General features: G+C 44.8%; 1 protein-coding gene across 2 annotated transcripts in view; it reads right to left on the bottom strand.

Annotated features, from left to right (window-relative positions):
• Window positions 1-17,707, bottom strand: part of TMEM154 (transmembrane protein 154) — a 41,668-nt gene that overhangs the window by 10,143 nt on the left and 13,818 nt on the right. For both annotated transcript variants that reach the window (XM_008540384.2, XM_070611553.1), the window contains 5 exons: window positions 11,300-11,557; window positions 11,171-11,209; window positions 5,960-5,987; window positions 4,712-4,797; window positions 2,574-2,631 (listed from right to left, as the gene is read on the bottom strand). In XM_008540384.2, the coding sequence (XP_008538606.1) occupies window positions 2,574-2,631; window positions 4,712-4,797; window positions 5,960-5,987; window positions 11,171-11,209; window positions 11,300-11,557 (469 nt within the window). The remainder of the gene's footprint in view (window positions 1-2,573; window positions 2,632-4,711; window positions 4,798-5,959; window positions 5,988-11,170; window positions 11,210-11,299; window positions 11,558-17,707) is intronic.

The raw sequence follows: 17,707 nt of genomic DNA, 5'->3' as shown, positions 1-17,707 counted from the left end.
AAGAAAGATTACCCAAACTATAAGATTATGCAGACTCTATACCCTTACAAAAACTCCAGGTGGCAAAGAGGACTATTCTGAAATCAGCAACATTAACGGGCCTATAACAGTAACGGAGAGGAAGTGAAAGTCTCCAGAGCATTCCTAGGAGATCAAACAAATTCCTGATTTCTCGGGATTGGCCAGACCCAAAAAGAAGTCACCGGAGAAACCAGGGGCAAGAATAATGCCCCACCCGCCCACACAGATGCGCCTGGGTCTTAGGGCGCAGGCTCATTATCCCAAAGGCAGCGAGTTTCTATGGATCACTTTTAACTTACTGCTACTACTAACCAATACTCACTGAGAATTTGTTTTGTGCCAGGCTTGGTTCTAAGTGCTTTGCACTTTGCCGAGATTTTAATGAATAAAAATTAACTTTGCTTTGCAATATCGTAATACCCTTCAAAGTGATCAGAAAGTGCCTGTGTGTGGCACCAAAAACTTGGGACTTGCCCCTCTTGGTTCAGTGACGCTGGTGCTGGCTTTACAGAGAGGGAGGGAGGTGAAGTCCTGACAGTTGTCCTGTGAAGTAAAGCCAGATACTAGTTCTGGACCAACAGAGGAATGTAAACATTCCCTTTAAAAACACTAATTTAGCATAAAGCAGCTTTCCAAATAGGTTAAGCCTTTTTTTTTTTTTTTTTTTTTTAAAACTATGCACTTGCAAAGAGGTGGAAAGAAATACCTAATTCTTTCTTTTTTTCTTTTGGTGAGGAAGATGGGCCTTGAGCTGACATCTGCTGCGAATCTTCTTTTTTTTCCTCCCCAAAGTCCCTGTACATAGTTGTATATCCTAGTTGTAAGTCATTCTAGTTCTTCAATGTAGGATGCCTCCACAGCATGGCTTGATGAGCAATGTGTGGGTCCAAGCCCAGGATCCTAACTGGCGAACTCTGGGCTGCTGAAGCAGAGCATGTGAACGTAACCACTTGGCCACAGGGCCAGACCAGGTTAAGGCTTTTTGCCTTACAAGTAGAAATGAACTAGAGCTTATTTCAAAGACCAACCTCTCAATATTCCAAAAATATGATTTTTAAGACGTTTTCACCACCACATAGTTCTCTAACATTAAGCTGCTTCTATGTTGCTTATAATTTCAAGGAACAAGAGGCAGGTATATAAAAAGCACTGACATTTTGCAACATCTGAGGGTGCCCATCCCATAGACAGTAATAAGACATTTGTAGAGCTGTGCTGGTGACCTAAGCCGCATACGCAGTGGCTCATTTTTAGGTAAAGTATACATGTGGGGAAAATATTCCTTTGTTAAGTCTTTTGTAATACTCCCCCTAGCATTTCTTTTTTCTTTCATCTGCTTGTTAATATCTGGAACCTCATTTAAATAGGATAGAATCTTTTCTGAAATGGCAATGAATCTTAACAGGCAAATACCTGGAGAGGTAAAGATGACTGAAATCTACAACAAGGTGTAGACCTCTGCATCAGGGCTGAGGGTGCCTCGGTAAGATTGTGCTGGCATGATGCGGGGAGAGATGTAGGATGACGGCTTCTTAGGGGAGGTTTAGGGGCAGGATGAAGAAGAAGGGTCTGGAAGACAAACATCTGCCTGCCCCAATCACTGTCTAATAATCAGTCTTTCCCCGCAACGCTCTAGACTCAGGGACTGCCCGAGGACAAGTGGCTGCACCCTGGAAGCATTTAAGATGATTGGCACAAGACCTCTGGTTACCACGGGGGGAGAGAAGGTGGTGTATTTATCCTGCTCTGAAGGTGTATTCTATTTGTTCTGGCAGAAGTGTAATATCTCAGTCACGGGCTCAAGTTCTCTGCTCGCCCCTGCCAACAACTGGGTGCCCCCGAAAATCCCAGCGGTGCTCTGCGGAGCAAGTCCCGGACCTTGCTGAATCTTCAATCCTATTTCCTGTGAGCCCTTCCCACGTCCTGATCGAACAATTCTATGATCAAAAACACCCCAAACACGGTCATGTCTAAACTCACAAAAGATCAAATAACTGAAACGAGATCGCGGAGCGCGCCGCTTCACCCAAGCGCCCAGGCACTAAAATCTTCTATCGGGCAGAGCCACCTAGTGGTACAATGGAATATGGTTTTCAAAATTCTCATCTAATTTGTCTCATAGAACAATCCAACCCAGGTGGGTTAAAAAAAAAAAGTTTATTTCACTCCTTGTTTACAGTTACCCCCTTTGATACTGTCACCTCCATGTGTTTTCTTTACTAAACATCTATTCTTTCAAGATAAACAAACCTACAGTGTCTTATAATCAGAAAGTTTTATGACTGAGAAACCAACTCCACAGTGTCTTTTTAGAACAAAAACAAGTCAATACTAATTTATTTCTGAAGATAAAGAGCCACTAGGATATTTACTTGGTGGCTTTCTGTTCTTCCATCACTCACACTCCCTTTTCTCCACACTATGCACATACACCCCATGTAAACTGTCACACAAAATTTACATAAAATGACAGAGAAGGGGAGGGAAAGGGCTCCACCGTGGTCTCCAGGTCCCTCCCCCCACATATAATCGGTGGTGGACATCAGAAGTACCTTGGGTTGTGGTTTGATTCCTTTTCTTCCTTTAAAGTAGGTAAACCTTCATAGTCGGCTAGGGCAGAATAAAAGCAAATTCATTGTTAGTCACTGAAATTCTATTTTCTATCCGCAAAACTCATACAATTGAGCATCGCGTTTCCCTGGTCTGGGCGGCTGTGCAAAAGTGGCCTCACCAGGGAGTTCCAGGGGTTAGAAGATTAAGGACGGCACAGCTCTTGAAATGGAAAAAGCACTAACAGTACAGATTCAAGACTTCAGCGTGCCTCTGGCCCTGGCGGAAAGGGCACGATTCATCACGGCTTGGTTATTCAGTCCCTGAAGGACCCCACTGTTGCTCCAAAAGCTGGAGCCGCGTGTTTCAGGATAGAAACGGGAATAAAATGGCTTCACCTGGGGTCCCAATGTGTCTGCAGAATGACTTCAGTCAGACTGCATGATCGAAACGAAGCAGGAAAAGTGCGGAGCGGCTAAGCTTCTTAGAGTCATCAGAATTCTCTCCTTTTACACAACCGTTATTTATTTATTTTTTTAAAGATTTTATTTTCCCTTTTTCTCCCAAAGCCCCCCGGCACATAGTTGTGTATTTTTAGTTGTGGGTCCTTCTAGTTGCACGCCACTTTTATTTTTAAGGGGGAAAAATCCATTGGATCTATCGCCCATGTGTGAGAAGAACCCTCGGCTTTAGTTGTCCCATAGAAACACCTTTTTCCAGTTTTCTGGGTTTGGGGAATATAATAAGATCATGACTTTGTATTACAATTATCTCATCAAAATATTAAGACAGGTTGTCTTTGGGTGGTGAAAATTTTTCTTCTTTCTACTTTTTTTTGCATTTTCCAAATTCTATTGTGTACGTATATTATTTTTATAAACTGAAAACAACAAAATGAAACTAGTTTAAGGATTATCTCAGTGACCCATCCCTATCTTCAAGCACCTTACAGAGCCATTCTTCTCTCAATATTAGACTACGAGAAACTGTTAAAAATGGTACAAGTTACTTGGGTGAATCTTTTGGAAAGTTCATCTTGATAAGCCTCTGGGACAATAATTCTAATAACAAATCTCTGGATTTGAGAACTCCATTGTAGATTGTTGAATCTGACAGACCCCGTGGTAGTTTTTTAAAAAATAAATGTTAAAAATATGAATGATATGGGGCCAGCCCAGTGGTGTAGCAGTTAAGTTTGTGAGCTCCCTTCCTAGGCACGAACCTGCAGACCATTTATCAAGCCATGCTGTGGCAGGTATCCCACATATAAAGTAGAGGAAGATTGGGACAGATGTTAGCTCAGGGCTAATCTTCCTTAAAAAAAAAAAAAGAATAAAAAAACCAAATGATATGATAACATAAATAGTGGATTTTATTAATTTAATCAGGGCATTAAAAGTAATTTATTGATTTTTAAAGGAATTAAAAAAAAGTAAAAACAGCTGTCATCATTTTAAGTCCAAATATTGATTTAATAAAAAGTAAGGAACATATACTACAATTACTGCCAGAGATCAATCGGAAATTAAGTTATATGGGGATATTATATTACTATCCATATTAGTATGCCCAATAGAACTTTCTACAGTGATGGAAATGTTCTGGATTTGTGTTGTATAATATAGTAGCCACTGAGCACTCAAAATCTGGCTAGATTGACTGAGGAGCTAAATTTTAAATTATATTTAGCTTTAAAAAAATGTAATTTAAATGGTCACATATGGCTAGTGTCTTGTATTGGACAGCGCCGACCTATGTAAACTGTATTTGATGAAGTTTTATGTCCCTATACAGATTAAAATCATAGGCCTCTAAATCCTATGATATGAAAGGTAATGCCAGATACTAACTTGCTGCAGATCATTTGGTCTCAGAGATTTCCTTGCTTGAAGAAAGACCATTTTCTTCTTGAAAAAGACCATTTGAAAAACTTGTACAAAAATAAAAACAAGTGGCAACAACTGATGCAATAATTAAACTGAATATTTAAGGGTTGTCAGACGAAAATTCTGCATGTCACGGCTCTAACGTGGCTTGGGCTCATGCTGTCACACCCCAGGGTTTACCGGGTATTTACAAAACTGTTGCCACCTGCTCTTACCCGAAAGGACAGAAAAAACAACCTTATGTTACCACGTACCATTTCTATTCATGCTGTTCATCCATTTATCAAGCTCTTCCATTTCTATTTCCATAACAGAGGGCGTGTCTTCCTCAAAAATAGGGCTAGAGAGAGAGAGCAAAAAGCTTGATGAAAAAAAAGTGTGTCGTGCTGAGTTTCATTTGGGGAGATCCTAGAATGTGGACTCTGAAGAACATGAACTTGAGTCAGTGTCTGACACTCCAGGGCAGCTTTGGGGTTTGCTATTCAAGAGTACCAAACTCTAACAGGAGGAAAGACTAGAACTAGAACAAACCTTCTGTACCACTGATACCAAAACGGAGGGCGCACAGCCCGGGCTGGGCTGAAACGGAACCAGGAGCCTCTGCTCCCTTGTGCCCAAGGCACAAAGTCGACCCTGCGCTCCTCGAGGGGGTTGCCACATTTAGCATTTTCGCCTTGCTTAATCTCACTTCCCTTTCTTTGGGGTTTTTGATCAGTGCCCTGGGTCCACAGGCCACTAGCAAGAGGCTCCTTTCATCATCTCGCCCTTTAATTCCCAGGCTTTTCTGTCTGGGAGAAATGGAGCCATTGCTTTCAGAAATCCGGTCCCTTCACTTGCCAGGGCTCAGAGCGCCCAGTTAGGGGAAAGCAGCCCCTGGGTATTGTAGATGGGGTTGGGGGAGGGGGACCACCAGCTCCGAGTGGCGGCGTGGGCGTCACACAGTGTAGAGGAAGCCAGCAAAGTGTCTAAATGAGTAAGGCTGCAGGACGGTGGGGGTGTGGGGGACATCGCCCCAGAACGCTCTTCTGGGCGGAATCTTTACTCCAACCACCCCCACCCCCCACCGCCCTCCACCCTCGCCTGTGCGCTTTCCATCCTTCCTTCCCCTCCCCTTCCATTCCTATTCTACCAGGGCGCTTCTCCCTTAACACCAGCGAAAGCCGCTTCTCTGGTGATAAAATTTTTAATCAGAATAAGAGAACCAATGTCCTTGAAATACACCCAGGGGCAGAATATTTAACTACTATGCATTTGGAATAGGTAGCCGTTAGAACAAAATTCTTTTCTGAACAGAGGACCCTGTCCTCAGATGCTCCCAGCCCCCATTTCCGGCCCCCCCCCCCCCCATTGAGGTCTGGGGAGTCCCATCCGGGAAGCCTTCTCCTGGGGCGGAGGGGATGTTAGCGCAAGAGCTCTTGACAAGGCAGCCGGCTCTCTGGTCTGCTCCCCTCCCCCCCATCCCTGCCCACACTGAGCTGGACTGGAAGCAGCGGGGAACTTACACTTTCACGTTTTCACATGGAAGTTCATCTGAAAGAGAATAAATATGAAGGTCATGCTAGGTTTGTTTGTCTGTAACAATGCATTATTTCATCAACAGCTGAAATCTCCTTTATCAAGAGAAGTGACTAAGTAAGTCGATTTTTTAAAGGAGCAATAATTTACCCCTGTCAAATGAGTACAGATTGCCATCTTGAAAAGAGGTCCCGATCCACGTAAAATCTGTTTTCTTTTAGATGTGATGGTGCTCGGAGAGCGCTCCCTTCAGATCAGATGTTCATCTCTATTTTATCCACAGGAGGAGGAGAACAGAGGGGAGGGGAAGAAAGGAAGGGTCCTACAGGAGGGCTTGCTCCTTAGCCCCCTGCCCCAAAATGTCCCAGGTCAAACCATTGCTGTTTCATCTCCTTGTGACACGCTGTGCCGTCGTCCCTTTGTCTCCGAGGAGGATGTGGGGTACTCCATCAAGGGCTCCCCTTGGAACTCTCCCCTCCCCCTGCTCTTTGCGTGAGTGAATCCCTCACATCCTCCTGTTCTCAGCTCCTCCTCTTTCCTGGGGAAGGCCTCCCCACCTCCCGTCTCTGAAGTAGGGCCCGTCTTTCCTATTGTTCTCCAGCTCAGCACCTTGCTTACTGCTACATAGCATTTGCTACAATTTGACACTGATGAATTCATCTAAGTCTTGTCTGTCTCTCACACTAGACATAGCTCCAAAAGCTCAGGGATCATGTCTGTCTTGTTCGTTGTGGCAACCCCTCGCCTCCCATCCAGCTAGCACAGTTCCTGGTGAACACCTGGTCAGTATTTATGGAATTAACAAATAGGTCTTAATCTGGATTGTCCAGCACTGGGGGTAAATTCACGCCCAATGTTTTGGACTCAGCATTATTATAATAGTGAAACTTCCAACAAGACTGATTTTCATTCCTGTTGGTTGAGGCGACAGTCAGTTAACAGTTTGCAAAATGGCTCTAAGACAGATCAGATTCCAAATGAATATGTGGCGAGAACAGAGCCCAGTGCCCCAGCTCAAGCTCTGTTTTGTTTGGTAGGGGGACCAACACACCCAGAGAAATGAGGCAATGATGTCAAGTGAGCGGATAGCATAGGCCCACTGCACCTTTTATGATGTGAAAAACATTGAGAAGCAAATCACTTTGTCCCCCGAATAGTCAGAGGTTCCTGATCCTTGGCAATCAGAGGCCTCCTTTTGCCCGGCCTGCAGAAATGCAGGTCCCCAGCGAGGGAACACAACAGCAGGCACCTGGAACTGAGCTCTTGGCAGCGAGGAGCCACTGTAATTTCCTGTGGGTTGGCAAGCTTTAATGCCATTGCTAAGCCAGGAAAGCTGGGCACAGATGTAACTTTCATGCCATCACTGCTGACCTTGGAGGGGCTGTTCTCCTGCCCCCCAGGAGGAGTCTGAAGCTTCCTACTGATGCCTGACTCCTCAGACACTTACACTGGGTGAAGGGGAGTATGTTCATCTTATATTTTATATATGTATACATTTTTTATCTCAAATTTACAGGCTATTTCCTTAAGAGATTTTACTATAAATAAAGCCCCTGTATAACTGAAGCTCCCCTCCAGGTGACCCATAAAGATCCCCCTGTTTTGTCACTCCCTCTCCTCTTCCCTGCTTAATAACCCCCCATTAATTTCTCAGAGAGCAAGTGGCCCCACATCCCCACTGTTGAGGGCACGGATTTATCTTTATAATCTGAGCGCCCGCAGGCTTCACGGTGGGCAAAAGCTAGCCCTGCATGCAGATGATGGAAAAGTTTAAAAACTCATTACAAAAGTGCTCCAGATGCACCAAACGCAAGGCTCCTGTAATCAGTATTCAAACATAGCAAAAAGCCTTCTGTGGCCTCGACAGCCATTACCCCTGCCCTGGCCACCATGGCAACAGGAAAACATCTGGGAGAGCGCACCAGAGCAGAGTATTAAACCAGGAGGGAGACCAATTACTCGTCCTCAGCAATCAGGCCCTGCTCGCTCTGCTCCACCTGGCTTATATCTCTTTATTAATAGCCACCTACTCCCTTGCACCGGGAGGCGAATGCAGCTCTTGCATGGCTCCCCCACCCCCACCTTGATTCCATTTTCCCGCCTACAGTCCTTCCATTTCCTATCCTCCTACCCACCCTGTCCTTCTCCCTCGCTTCCTACATTACACCCCTTTAGCCTGACAATGCCGGCTCCCAGCTACTCTCCTCTGTGCACTGGTGGAGGGATTGCTGGAGCCCAGCAGGACACTGGTTTGCTTATCTGGTTTCCGTGCTGAACAGTGAGCAAGAGAGCCTCCTTCTGGAGATTCACTGAGCAGAGCCAGGTGTCATGAAGCCACAGCCTGTTTAAAGTGATGGTTGACTGCCAGCTGCTTTCCCTGCAGCTCTTTCAGAGACACAGCACATCCAGATACTTAATAAATGTTGAATAACAACTGCAAATTTAACGCCTGGAGGTCCAGGAAGAATGACAGTAGAACGCTGAATTACTACATAGCCCTTTCCTTTTCCTGGACATCAAAGGGATAAATCCAGAGAAAAAGGTAATTTCCAATTGGATGAAACATTCTTTCTAAAAATGTTGGCCAAGTCCTCCCCAATTGTCCACTTTAATGACGTCTTTCCAGGTGTAGAAGAATATTCAGGTGGGGAAAGAAACAATGTGTCTATTCCTAACTTTCTGAGAGTCTATCTTCTACCCATGCTCTCCCGCAAAATGCTCCTTTGGGAACTTTCCAAGCAATTTGCTGGGCTGACCCAGTAGGAGTTTTGTTTTTCCTGGGGAAAAAATGTATTTAAATCAAATTTTTTAAATTTAAATATTCTCCTTTTATTGACTTGCGTTATCATGTTAAATATGAATGGGTGGACAGTGGCTGTTAACCTTTAGCATTCAGTTTGTCTGAAGAGAGATTCATCTCTTTAGCAGTTAATGATCTGTATCAGTATTAAAGGAATGGCTAACAAGAGAAAATATTGAAATAAAGGTCTTTTTCAAAATCTTTTGTAATAAGCAATTGTTTTGAAACTCTTAAGTTTTTTGTGTTATAGTAAAATATATTTAAACTACAAATAATGTGCCAATTTGTGTTAAAGATAATGTGCAAATTTGTTTTTATCTCTGAGAATAGGTGTTCTTTAAAAAAAGTTCTAACATTCTTTCACGAACTCATTCATTCAACAAACATTTATTGAGTGGCTAATATATGTGTTGGGCCAGCCACTATGTTAGGTAAAAGGGACAGTGATAATAAGCTAACACAATATACCAGGTACTGTTTTTTCTAAGTGCGTTACATGGATGAATCCATTTAATTCTCACAATAACTCTCTAAGGTAGATATTGAATTTGCCCATTTTACAGAGGAGGAAACTGAACCAGAAAGTCAAAGAGCTAGGAAGTGCGAAAGCCCACTGGGCAATGTGGTTCTAGAGTCTGCACTCTCAGCCTCAGTGCCACGCTGTTAAACCAGATAAATAAGACAAGTTCTTGCTTCTCTTGGACCTTAAATAGAACACAGCCTAGTAAGAAAGAAAGACCAAAAAAGGGCAAGTTCCTATCTTAAGCCAATGTAAATACTGTGCACAACAAGGGCGACCACAGTCTGTGAGAGCACAGAAGAGGTGGTGATTAATTTTGCCTGCGGAGTGATTACTCAAGGTTTCATAAAAACTTTAGAACTGGGCATTGAAGAATGCGGTGGCAGTTTGCCAGGCAGACGAGGAGGAAATTTCAGACAGAAGAAATAGCATCGATCAGGCATGGAGGCATCATGAATGTACCATGCTGGGGGAAGAGCAAACGCTTCATGTATGGCTACAGTGTAGGATGCACAGGCCACGTCTGGGGATGAGGCCAGCCCTCACTCGTGAAGGGCTTTTGAACTTTGAGATTCTCACAGTAAAGTTCAATGGAAAGCCCCTTTCTGGATTTAGAGCCGAAGAGCACGACCACTGACTGGACACCTCCATCCTCCCTCCAACGCCATAACTCCATGAGGTAAGACTAGCTGTGGGCTATGGTTTGAGCAGGAAATGCTTACTTTCTCTACTTTAAAAAAAATGGAACCCAATCAGCCCTGTTTGCTTTTTCTTTTTCTTCAGCTTACAAAGGAGCTCCCACACGACACTGTTATTAGGTCACCCTGAGATTTCAAGCCATGGAGAAACATGTATTTTCTATTTCCTTGTAATCTATTAAGTCAGCCCTTGTCATGAAAGGAAATCCACTCCAGCGCTTCTTCCCCAGCTCGCATATGCCGTGCCTGCTGGCGTAATGGAAAAGGACACTTTACAGCTGCTGCTGAGAGCTGAAGGGTGCTCCCGGTGCAAGGACAGTGAGCGAGGCCCTAGGCCAAGGTCATGATCTCAAAGCCAGAGGTGCCCTGTTAGCGGGTGTGAGGGACAGAGTGAGTTTTGTCTGCACATATGAATATGTATCTTATTAGAGAAATCCTTATCCCTGGAGTGATTTTTGGAATGACCAAAGGCTTCAACTTAAAAATCTAATTAGAGTCATTTTTACCAGCAGAAGCCAGAAGGACCTAAGTCCTCTTTGGACCCAGAACAACGCTGATTGGAACTGAACACTCTCAAAGTGCATCTCTGACCTAGGGAATTTTCTATCAGATTGGTTTCAGATTGATGGTAGTAATCTTTAGGCAATTAGGAGTTGGATTACAAAAGTTAGCATAGCTTTCATGGGAATAGGAACAATGCTTCACTCAGGCCTTTTCAAGACCAAATTGGGATGTGACGTGGGGGAGAAAACAATATCTGTGACAAAAATATACACGTAAGGACCCTCTTCCTCTGGAGATGGCCTCCAGGTCTTCAGCCTTCCTGTTCCTCACCCCAGTCCCACCCACTGCTTCACCAGCTTACCTTCCTGCCCCCCCCCCCCCCCCCCCCCGCTGCCCTGACAGCAAGGAAATGTTACATTGACCTATTGGCCAAGATTATGCAGGGCCCTCACCTGGATTACGCAAAGGGATGGCCGCTGTGTATTTTAAATTTCAATTTAGGCTGAAAACATTCTCTTTTTTAAAAAGAAAGCGATTTGGCCTTTTTAAACTCTAGAAAATTTCCTTGAAATACGTCATTCATCGTTTACTATTTTGTATAGCTTAACTTTAAAACCTCCCGGTTCCTTCTCCTGCCCCATGCCCCACGCCAGGCAGGTGTTAGGAAAATACTCACATGTCTGTAAAGCGCTCTGAGATCCTTGGCTAGAAGGCTCTGTGTAGAAGCAAAAAGTATTTTGCTTTATTGATCGTTCGTTAACACATGGAACAATTGTCTCGAAACGGGGACACACAAAATATTTACCTTGTTTAGTTCTTTTTCTTTTATAGCATGTTACGAGGAATATCACAGATAAAAATAGGACGGCCAATAATATCAACGGAATCAACACCATTAATATAAACTCTAACTGATTTACACCCTCATCAGTGTGGGTAGAACTCGTATTTGTAATTAACGTTTCTGTGGTCACTGCAGCAAATGTACTTAGAATAGTAGCCTCTTCATCTGTTCTTTCCAATTCCAGGGGCATATCTGCGGACTGTGCTGATCCTTCGACATCTGTGGGGAAACACAAAATTGAGATGGCCAGGGAGACAAAGCTAGGATGTTATGTTTTCAATGATTTTTAAATTTATCCTGCGTACATCCAGGGATAAACTTGATCCACTGTGTTTGGTCTTCCAGTTCCATGTGACACAAAGTATTGATTTAACATAAATGGAGCTCAAGCTGGGAGTATATTGAACGTGGGATCAGAGGCCGGAGATAAACCTCCCACAAATGCAAGCACTTTGGCCTCGATCAGCTGTTTCAGTGATGCTTAAGCAAAGGGCATTGAGAAGCTTTGTCGTGTCAAGTGTTATATTCCAGGACTCCTCCTATAGGGTGTCATGATATTTTAATAATATTTCTGAGTAAATAGAAATTCACATTTACTGAAAGTTAAGTACTTGCCATATAATACTTTTAGATATAAAGCAATGCATTGTTTCCTAATTTTTTTTTTTAAGCTATGCTTTTTTGGTGAGGAAGATTGGCCCTGAGCTAACATCTGTTGTTAATCTTCCTCTCTTTTTCCCTCCACAAAGCCCCAGTACATAGTTGAATACTCTAGTTGTAGGTCATTCTAGTTCCTCTATGTGGGATGCCACCTCAGCATGGCTTGATGAGCTGTGTGTAGGTCCACGCCCAGGATTCAAACCTGCGAACCCCGACCCCCCGAAGCAGAGCACGAAAACTTAACCACTTGGCCATGGGGCCGGCCCCCTTTTTGTGTGTGTGTGTCCTAATTTTTGATAAAAGTTTACCTATGGATGGGGAAGACTTCTTTAAAATTGGGGTGACTGCTTAGGTTTCAGCGTCAGGTCTCGCGTTCTGCAGAGAACTGAGTCTGCCTCTGCGACGATATGACGGAAATCCTCCTGGATTCTACATAAGAGTATTCACGTGTATCTCATTTTTAAAGTGAAATTCTCCAGGGGGAAGTTTCCTGAGACGCTAGGGAAACTGCACCGATATTAAAATTTATTTAATCCAAATGCATCTTCAGGACTTTCCCTATTAGTAAACCGCAGGCAAGTTTATTCTGTTCGAATGTCAGATTGTGTTGGAAAATCATCCTGCGGCTCATGGCAGGACAGGAAAGGACTAGTAGCTTGATGATTATTTGAAAATTCTTTCCTCGTCTGGCTATGCAGTGGTCACGGTGAAGGGCTGAGGGCTCTGTCCTATCACGGTATAACCTGCCTACCATACAGGTGGGGCCCATCGAGGAAAAGAGCATAGAGATTAGGCTACGGGAAACTTATCTAGTGAGTGAATTTATGTGAAAGTTCTTTCTAAGGAGAAAGGTCCGATGCAAACAGAGAAGTTGACGCTTTAAACCGTGCCCTGTTACTATAGGTTAGGTCACCGCTCCAAAGAGTGACCCAACTGGCCACTGAGAGCCAATTCAGTAACTTATCTATCTGCATGACTCTAGCACAATGGATTCCTCTGATTTGATTTATAAAAATCTTCATTTGAGCACCGTCTAATTATTTGGGTTATATAAGACAAACATTTCACTTTCCCCCAAGACCAAGAATCCACTTGACAACCATGTCAGTAAATGCCACCCAAAACCATCAGAATCAATTACAAATGGCAGTGTGTAACTAACTGGTGTCCCTCACACGTATGTACCAAGAGCAGGATTAAAAAAATATCTGCCTTCCTGGTTAAGCGACTTTGTCTTATATTTACGTCTTTGAAATAAGGCAAGTCAATAATGTATTCACTCATATGTTGAAAGCTTCAATGTGCGATGTGTCACCCTGGATCAGGAAAAGATATTTGTCCACGAGGACAATCTCAGTAAAGTCATCCTGCTTTCAGAACTATTGGGACCACACAGCATTGTTCACTGGTAACCCAGCCAGTGAAGACTGGACGGTTGTGGGGCGAGGGCATGGGGTGGGGGACGGGGATGGCACACATGTGTGGTTGGAGGTAGTGACCCTATTCCTTGAGGTCAGCGCTTATGGATCTTCCTCAAATACCCAGACCACCCTTATATTTCTTTTTCTTTTCTTTTTTTTGAGGAAGATTAGCCCTGAGCTAACTGTTGCCAATCCTCCTCTTTTGTTGAGGAAGGCTGGCCCTGAGCTAACATCCATGCCCATCTTCCTCTACTTTATTTGTGGGATGCCTGCCACAGCATGGCTTGCCAAGCAGTGCCATGTCCAAACCCGGGATCCGAACCGGCAAACCCTGGGCTGCCGAAGCGTAATGTGCAAACTTAACCGCTGCGCCACCGGGCCGGGCCCCGGCCTTGTATTTCTTGTGCTTACTTCTGCTACTGCAGTAGCTGCTGGTACTATTTCAGGCTAACCTTTACAGAGAATTCACTAAGACTCAGGTTCTGCGTTCTGCCTTTTACCCGGATTATCTCATTTTGTCCTCATCATTTCTTCAGACAGAAACCGGGGCAAAGAGGTTACACAACTTGCCCACAGTCACGAGCTATCGGGGAGGAGTGAGGATTTGAACCTAGGAGGGCCGATGGCAGAACCTGAGCTTTGAACCTCATCTGGTATTTTCCTTCCAGTCAGGCAGGAGTATAATAATAACAAATCTCAAAGTGGTGAACAAGAGAGGGGACCTCACGTTCTCGCCCCTCAGCCTGTAAGGAGGTGGCTTCCCGGCACAAAGGGGAAGGGAGGGGAACGGTGCTCAGAAACCTGGCTTTGCAGGGGCTCCTGCTAAGCTGACAGCCCAGATGCGGTGTGGGCAAAGCTGCCCAGAACGACAGCATCTTGTCAGCACTTCTCCGAGCAAGGCAAACCCAGCTCCCAGTAGAACACTTAGGGCCTGAGTCACCACTTGACCCGTGGCCCCAGAAGAAGAGAAGATAGGAAAGGAAATAAGCTAGCAAGAATAATGAGGGCATTTCGACAATCGAGAGTGAAAGAGAAATGGAAAGAAGCGCACCAGATGGGCTCAAGTTGTGTACATTTATTTTTCAGCATGAGAGACAATGCTGGTCACAGGTGGCCCTTAGTGGCATTTCGGAGGAAAAGGGGCTGGAAGTTCTCTCCACAGTATCCCTCTCACATACTCCCTAATATATGTTTTCCAGGTTAAGCATCATTTACTCTCTCCGATTCTCCAGTGACTATTTAAATAATTGAGAACCAAGTGTTCTCTCTCTGTGTGTTTTATTTTTCTTTACCCTGCAAGCCTTCACCTCCATGCACTCTTATGACAACCTTCCTCACAGCCCTGCCTGCCCCGACCAACTCCATAATAGCCTCAAAATGATCAGTAACCGTTACTGGCATTTATCAAATGCTTAGCGTGTGCCAGGTGCTAGGATAAACACACACCATCTAATCCAACCTTCACAACAACTCTACTGTTTGCGACTTAGAGATGAAGAAACTGAGTCTCAAATGTCTCACCCTGGGGTATAACTCTGTCATTTTTGTTGTATGTTCTACTGATACGTAGGGTTTAGAAGACGCATTCCCTTGAGCATAGGTGCCAAATGACAGCGAGGGGTCTAGTCATAGCTCTGTCAACTTACTAGTTGTGGGAATTTGGACATTATTTACCCCTTAATGGTTTAATGTTTTAATCTGTACAACTAAAATGTGGTCCCCAAGCTGCCGTGTATTTCCACGCCTCTGTGTTGATTCTAAAGCATTTATCTTTTTAAATACAATTTTTGAATAAGGACCATACACATGGGACTAAGCTCAGGAAGGAAACTTCACCGCCACCCTTTTCCCCAGTGACTTGGTTTCCTTCCCCAGAGGTAACCACAGTTTCTGCTGCTTTCCAGAGAAATCTATGCATATACAAATATAAGTATCATTTCCTGTTTTCTTCTATTAACACAAATGGTAGCAAAATTTATATACTGTTTGGCCCTTTGCTTTTTTCACTTAAAATTTGATCTTGAAGATTATTCCATGTCTGCGTACAGAGAACTCTCTTTTCCTCCCATTATTTGGACGTATTATAACCTATTCCTACTGAAGGAGATTTAAGTCACTTCTTTTGTACTTCCCAATGATGTTGCAACAAACACCCCTCGGCATCCTTCAGTGTGCACATGGGCACATGTATGCTGCAGCACATCTCAAGACTGGGGAGAGCAGGGGAGAGGGCGTTGGGTGCAGAGGAAGGGGATTAGCACCAAGCCGCTCCTGGTGGTCTGCCCGCACAACCTTTCCAAGACAACTGCAGCCCAGTCCTCACACAGTGAGCATCAGCAGAAACTAAATCAGGGAAGGACTGGGCATGTAAGGGGTCTGTGATGGTACAGGGGGACGCTGAAAACATTGGGGATCAGCCCCACGAGTTTGTGCCAGGAGCATCGAATGTCATCAAAGGGGAGCAGGAAAACCAGGGTGGGCCATAGAATCAAATCGGTAACCAGGAGGGGCTCACCAAGGGGACATAGGTGAGAGTTAGGAAGAAAACCAGAGGCAGACAAAAAACCAAGGTGGAAACCAGAGAGGAGCCAGAGGTCACGAACAGGGATGGGAGAGGAAACGCAGACAGCGGCTAGGGGACTTTCCGCCCAGCATTACTGCAGTTCCTCCATGGCCTCTGGGCTAACAGCAATTCTTAACCCGATGGCGCAGCCTCAGACACCCCTGTGGGTCCAGCCTTCTCTAAGAAACACTTGCTAAGAGCCATAATAGTCAACAGTCATTGCCTGCAGGCGCCGGGCTCTGCTTCTTGGATAAAGTGACATTATACAAACTTAAGGGTCCAGCACCACTGGAGAGGCGCCCAGAAGTCTCAGGAAGTGAATCTGGAGCGTGTACCCTGCAGAATGTGCAGCGCCATTTCTTGTGTTGCCTGTGGACTTCGTGGGCATCTCCTTGACATTGTGGAAGGAAGGGTTTGGATTCAGAAGAGCAGAGCTTGAGCCTGGGAGCTGCCCTCTGTAGTCGTGGGGCCTGGCACCAGCCCCTCTGTTCTCCAGCCCTCCCTTTCCTAGTTGCCAAGAGAGGAGGCCATCAGCTCTGCCTATCCCATAGGGTTCCCATGAAGAGCAAAGGAAACCCTAATCGTGAAAATGCTGTCTGAAGTGCCGAACACACACCAGGTGCTGGGAGATGTGCTCTTCTCCGCCCATTCTCTTCCCCCATCTCTACACGTATCTGTTTCTCTGCTGTTCCCCAGGAGACTCATCTGCCTGCTATAACGTGTTCATTTTATTGTTGTATCTTCTTATCTGGATTTGGACATATTTCAGGGTAAAAGGGGGTGAGCCTGGGTAAAACTGGAGATGCTGCAGAAGATAAAGAGGATCAAGCATGAGAGTCAAAAGAGGGAGGCATCAGCCAGCAAAAGTCCGGAAGAGAAGGAAGAACGAGGACAGCACGTTAAGAGCAGAAGGGCCAGGTGAGGGTGGGCCTGGTTGGCTTTGTACCCTGCGTGTGACCCGCCTGTGGAATCACTGGCGTGAGGGCTCAGGGCAGCAGGCCAGCAGCCGCTCTCTCGTCCTTTTGAGAGGGCCAGTCAAGGTTATCTCAAGTGACCCCAACGCAACCTCTCCTAGAATTCTCCCTTTCTCTCTCTCTGCTCAGACAGCGGAGTATTAGGAAGCAGTATGGGAGTGGTCACGTGAGTGATGAGACTAAGCTAAATATTGCCCTTACTTTTAATCCTAAAATCCTAAAATTACTGAACAATAAACCACACATGTGCAGAGTCACTTACAAACAATTTTTGATAATATCCATGCAAACGCATCTGGGATGCAGATTTCACACATCTGGTGAGGTCTCTGGGGGGACCCCTGCAAGGGGGAAAACAGGGCAATGCTTGAGGGGAGCCCGGCTGCCCCCCGGCAGGGCGGCCACGTTCCCCTTGATCACTGCTCCAAGCATCATCGCTGGTGGAATGTCTCTGTGCTCGGTGAAGCAAACTAGCGAACTTCTGTTTTTTTGAAAGTGGAAGAAATGTGCAACCAAGCTCTGGCTTTTAAAGTTTAAAAACAAAAAGTATCCTATACCAACTGAACGATTGCCACACTGATATTACAATGTAAACGAAAGCAATGATGAGAGGATGTTATTAAACTCAGGGTAGCATGAGTGTGTTGGACCTCAATCAGACGCCTCATTCTTTCATTTGTTATGTAGGCTCCATGCACAAATTATTTAAGCGATTTTATGGTTCAGAGAGTGAAATGAAAGAAAACACAAG

This window comes from Equus przewalskii, chromosome 2 (assembly GCF_037783145.1).
Source record: "Equus przewalskii isolate Varuska chromosome 2, EquPr2, whole genome shotgun sequence".
NCBI classification, from domain to species: Eukaryota; Metazoa; Chordata; class Mammalia; order Perissodactyla; family Equidae; genus Equus; species Equus przewalskii.
The sequence above is the reverse complement of the archived record's forward strand: the minus strand, read 5'-3'. Positions and strand labels throughout refer to the sequence as shown.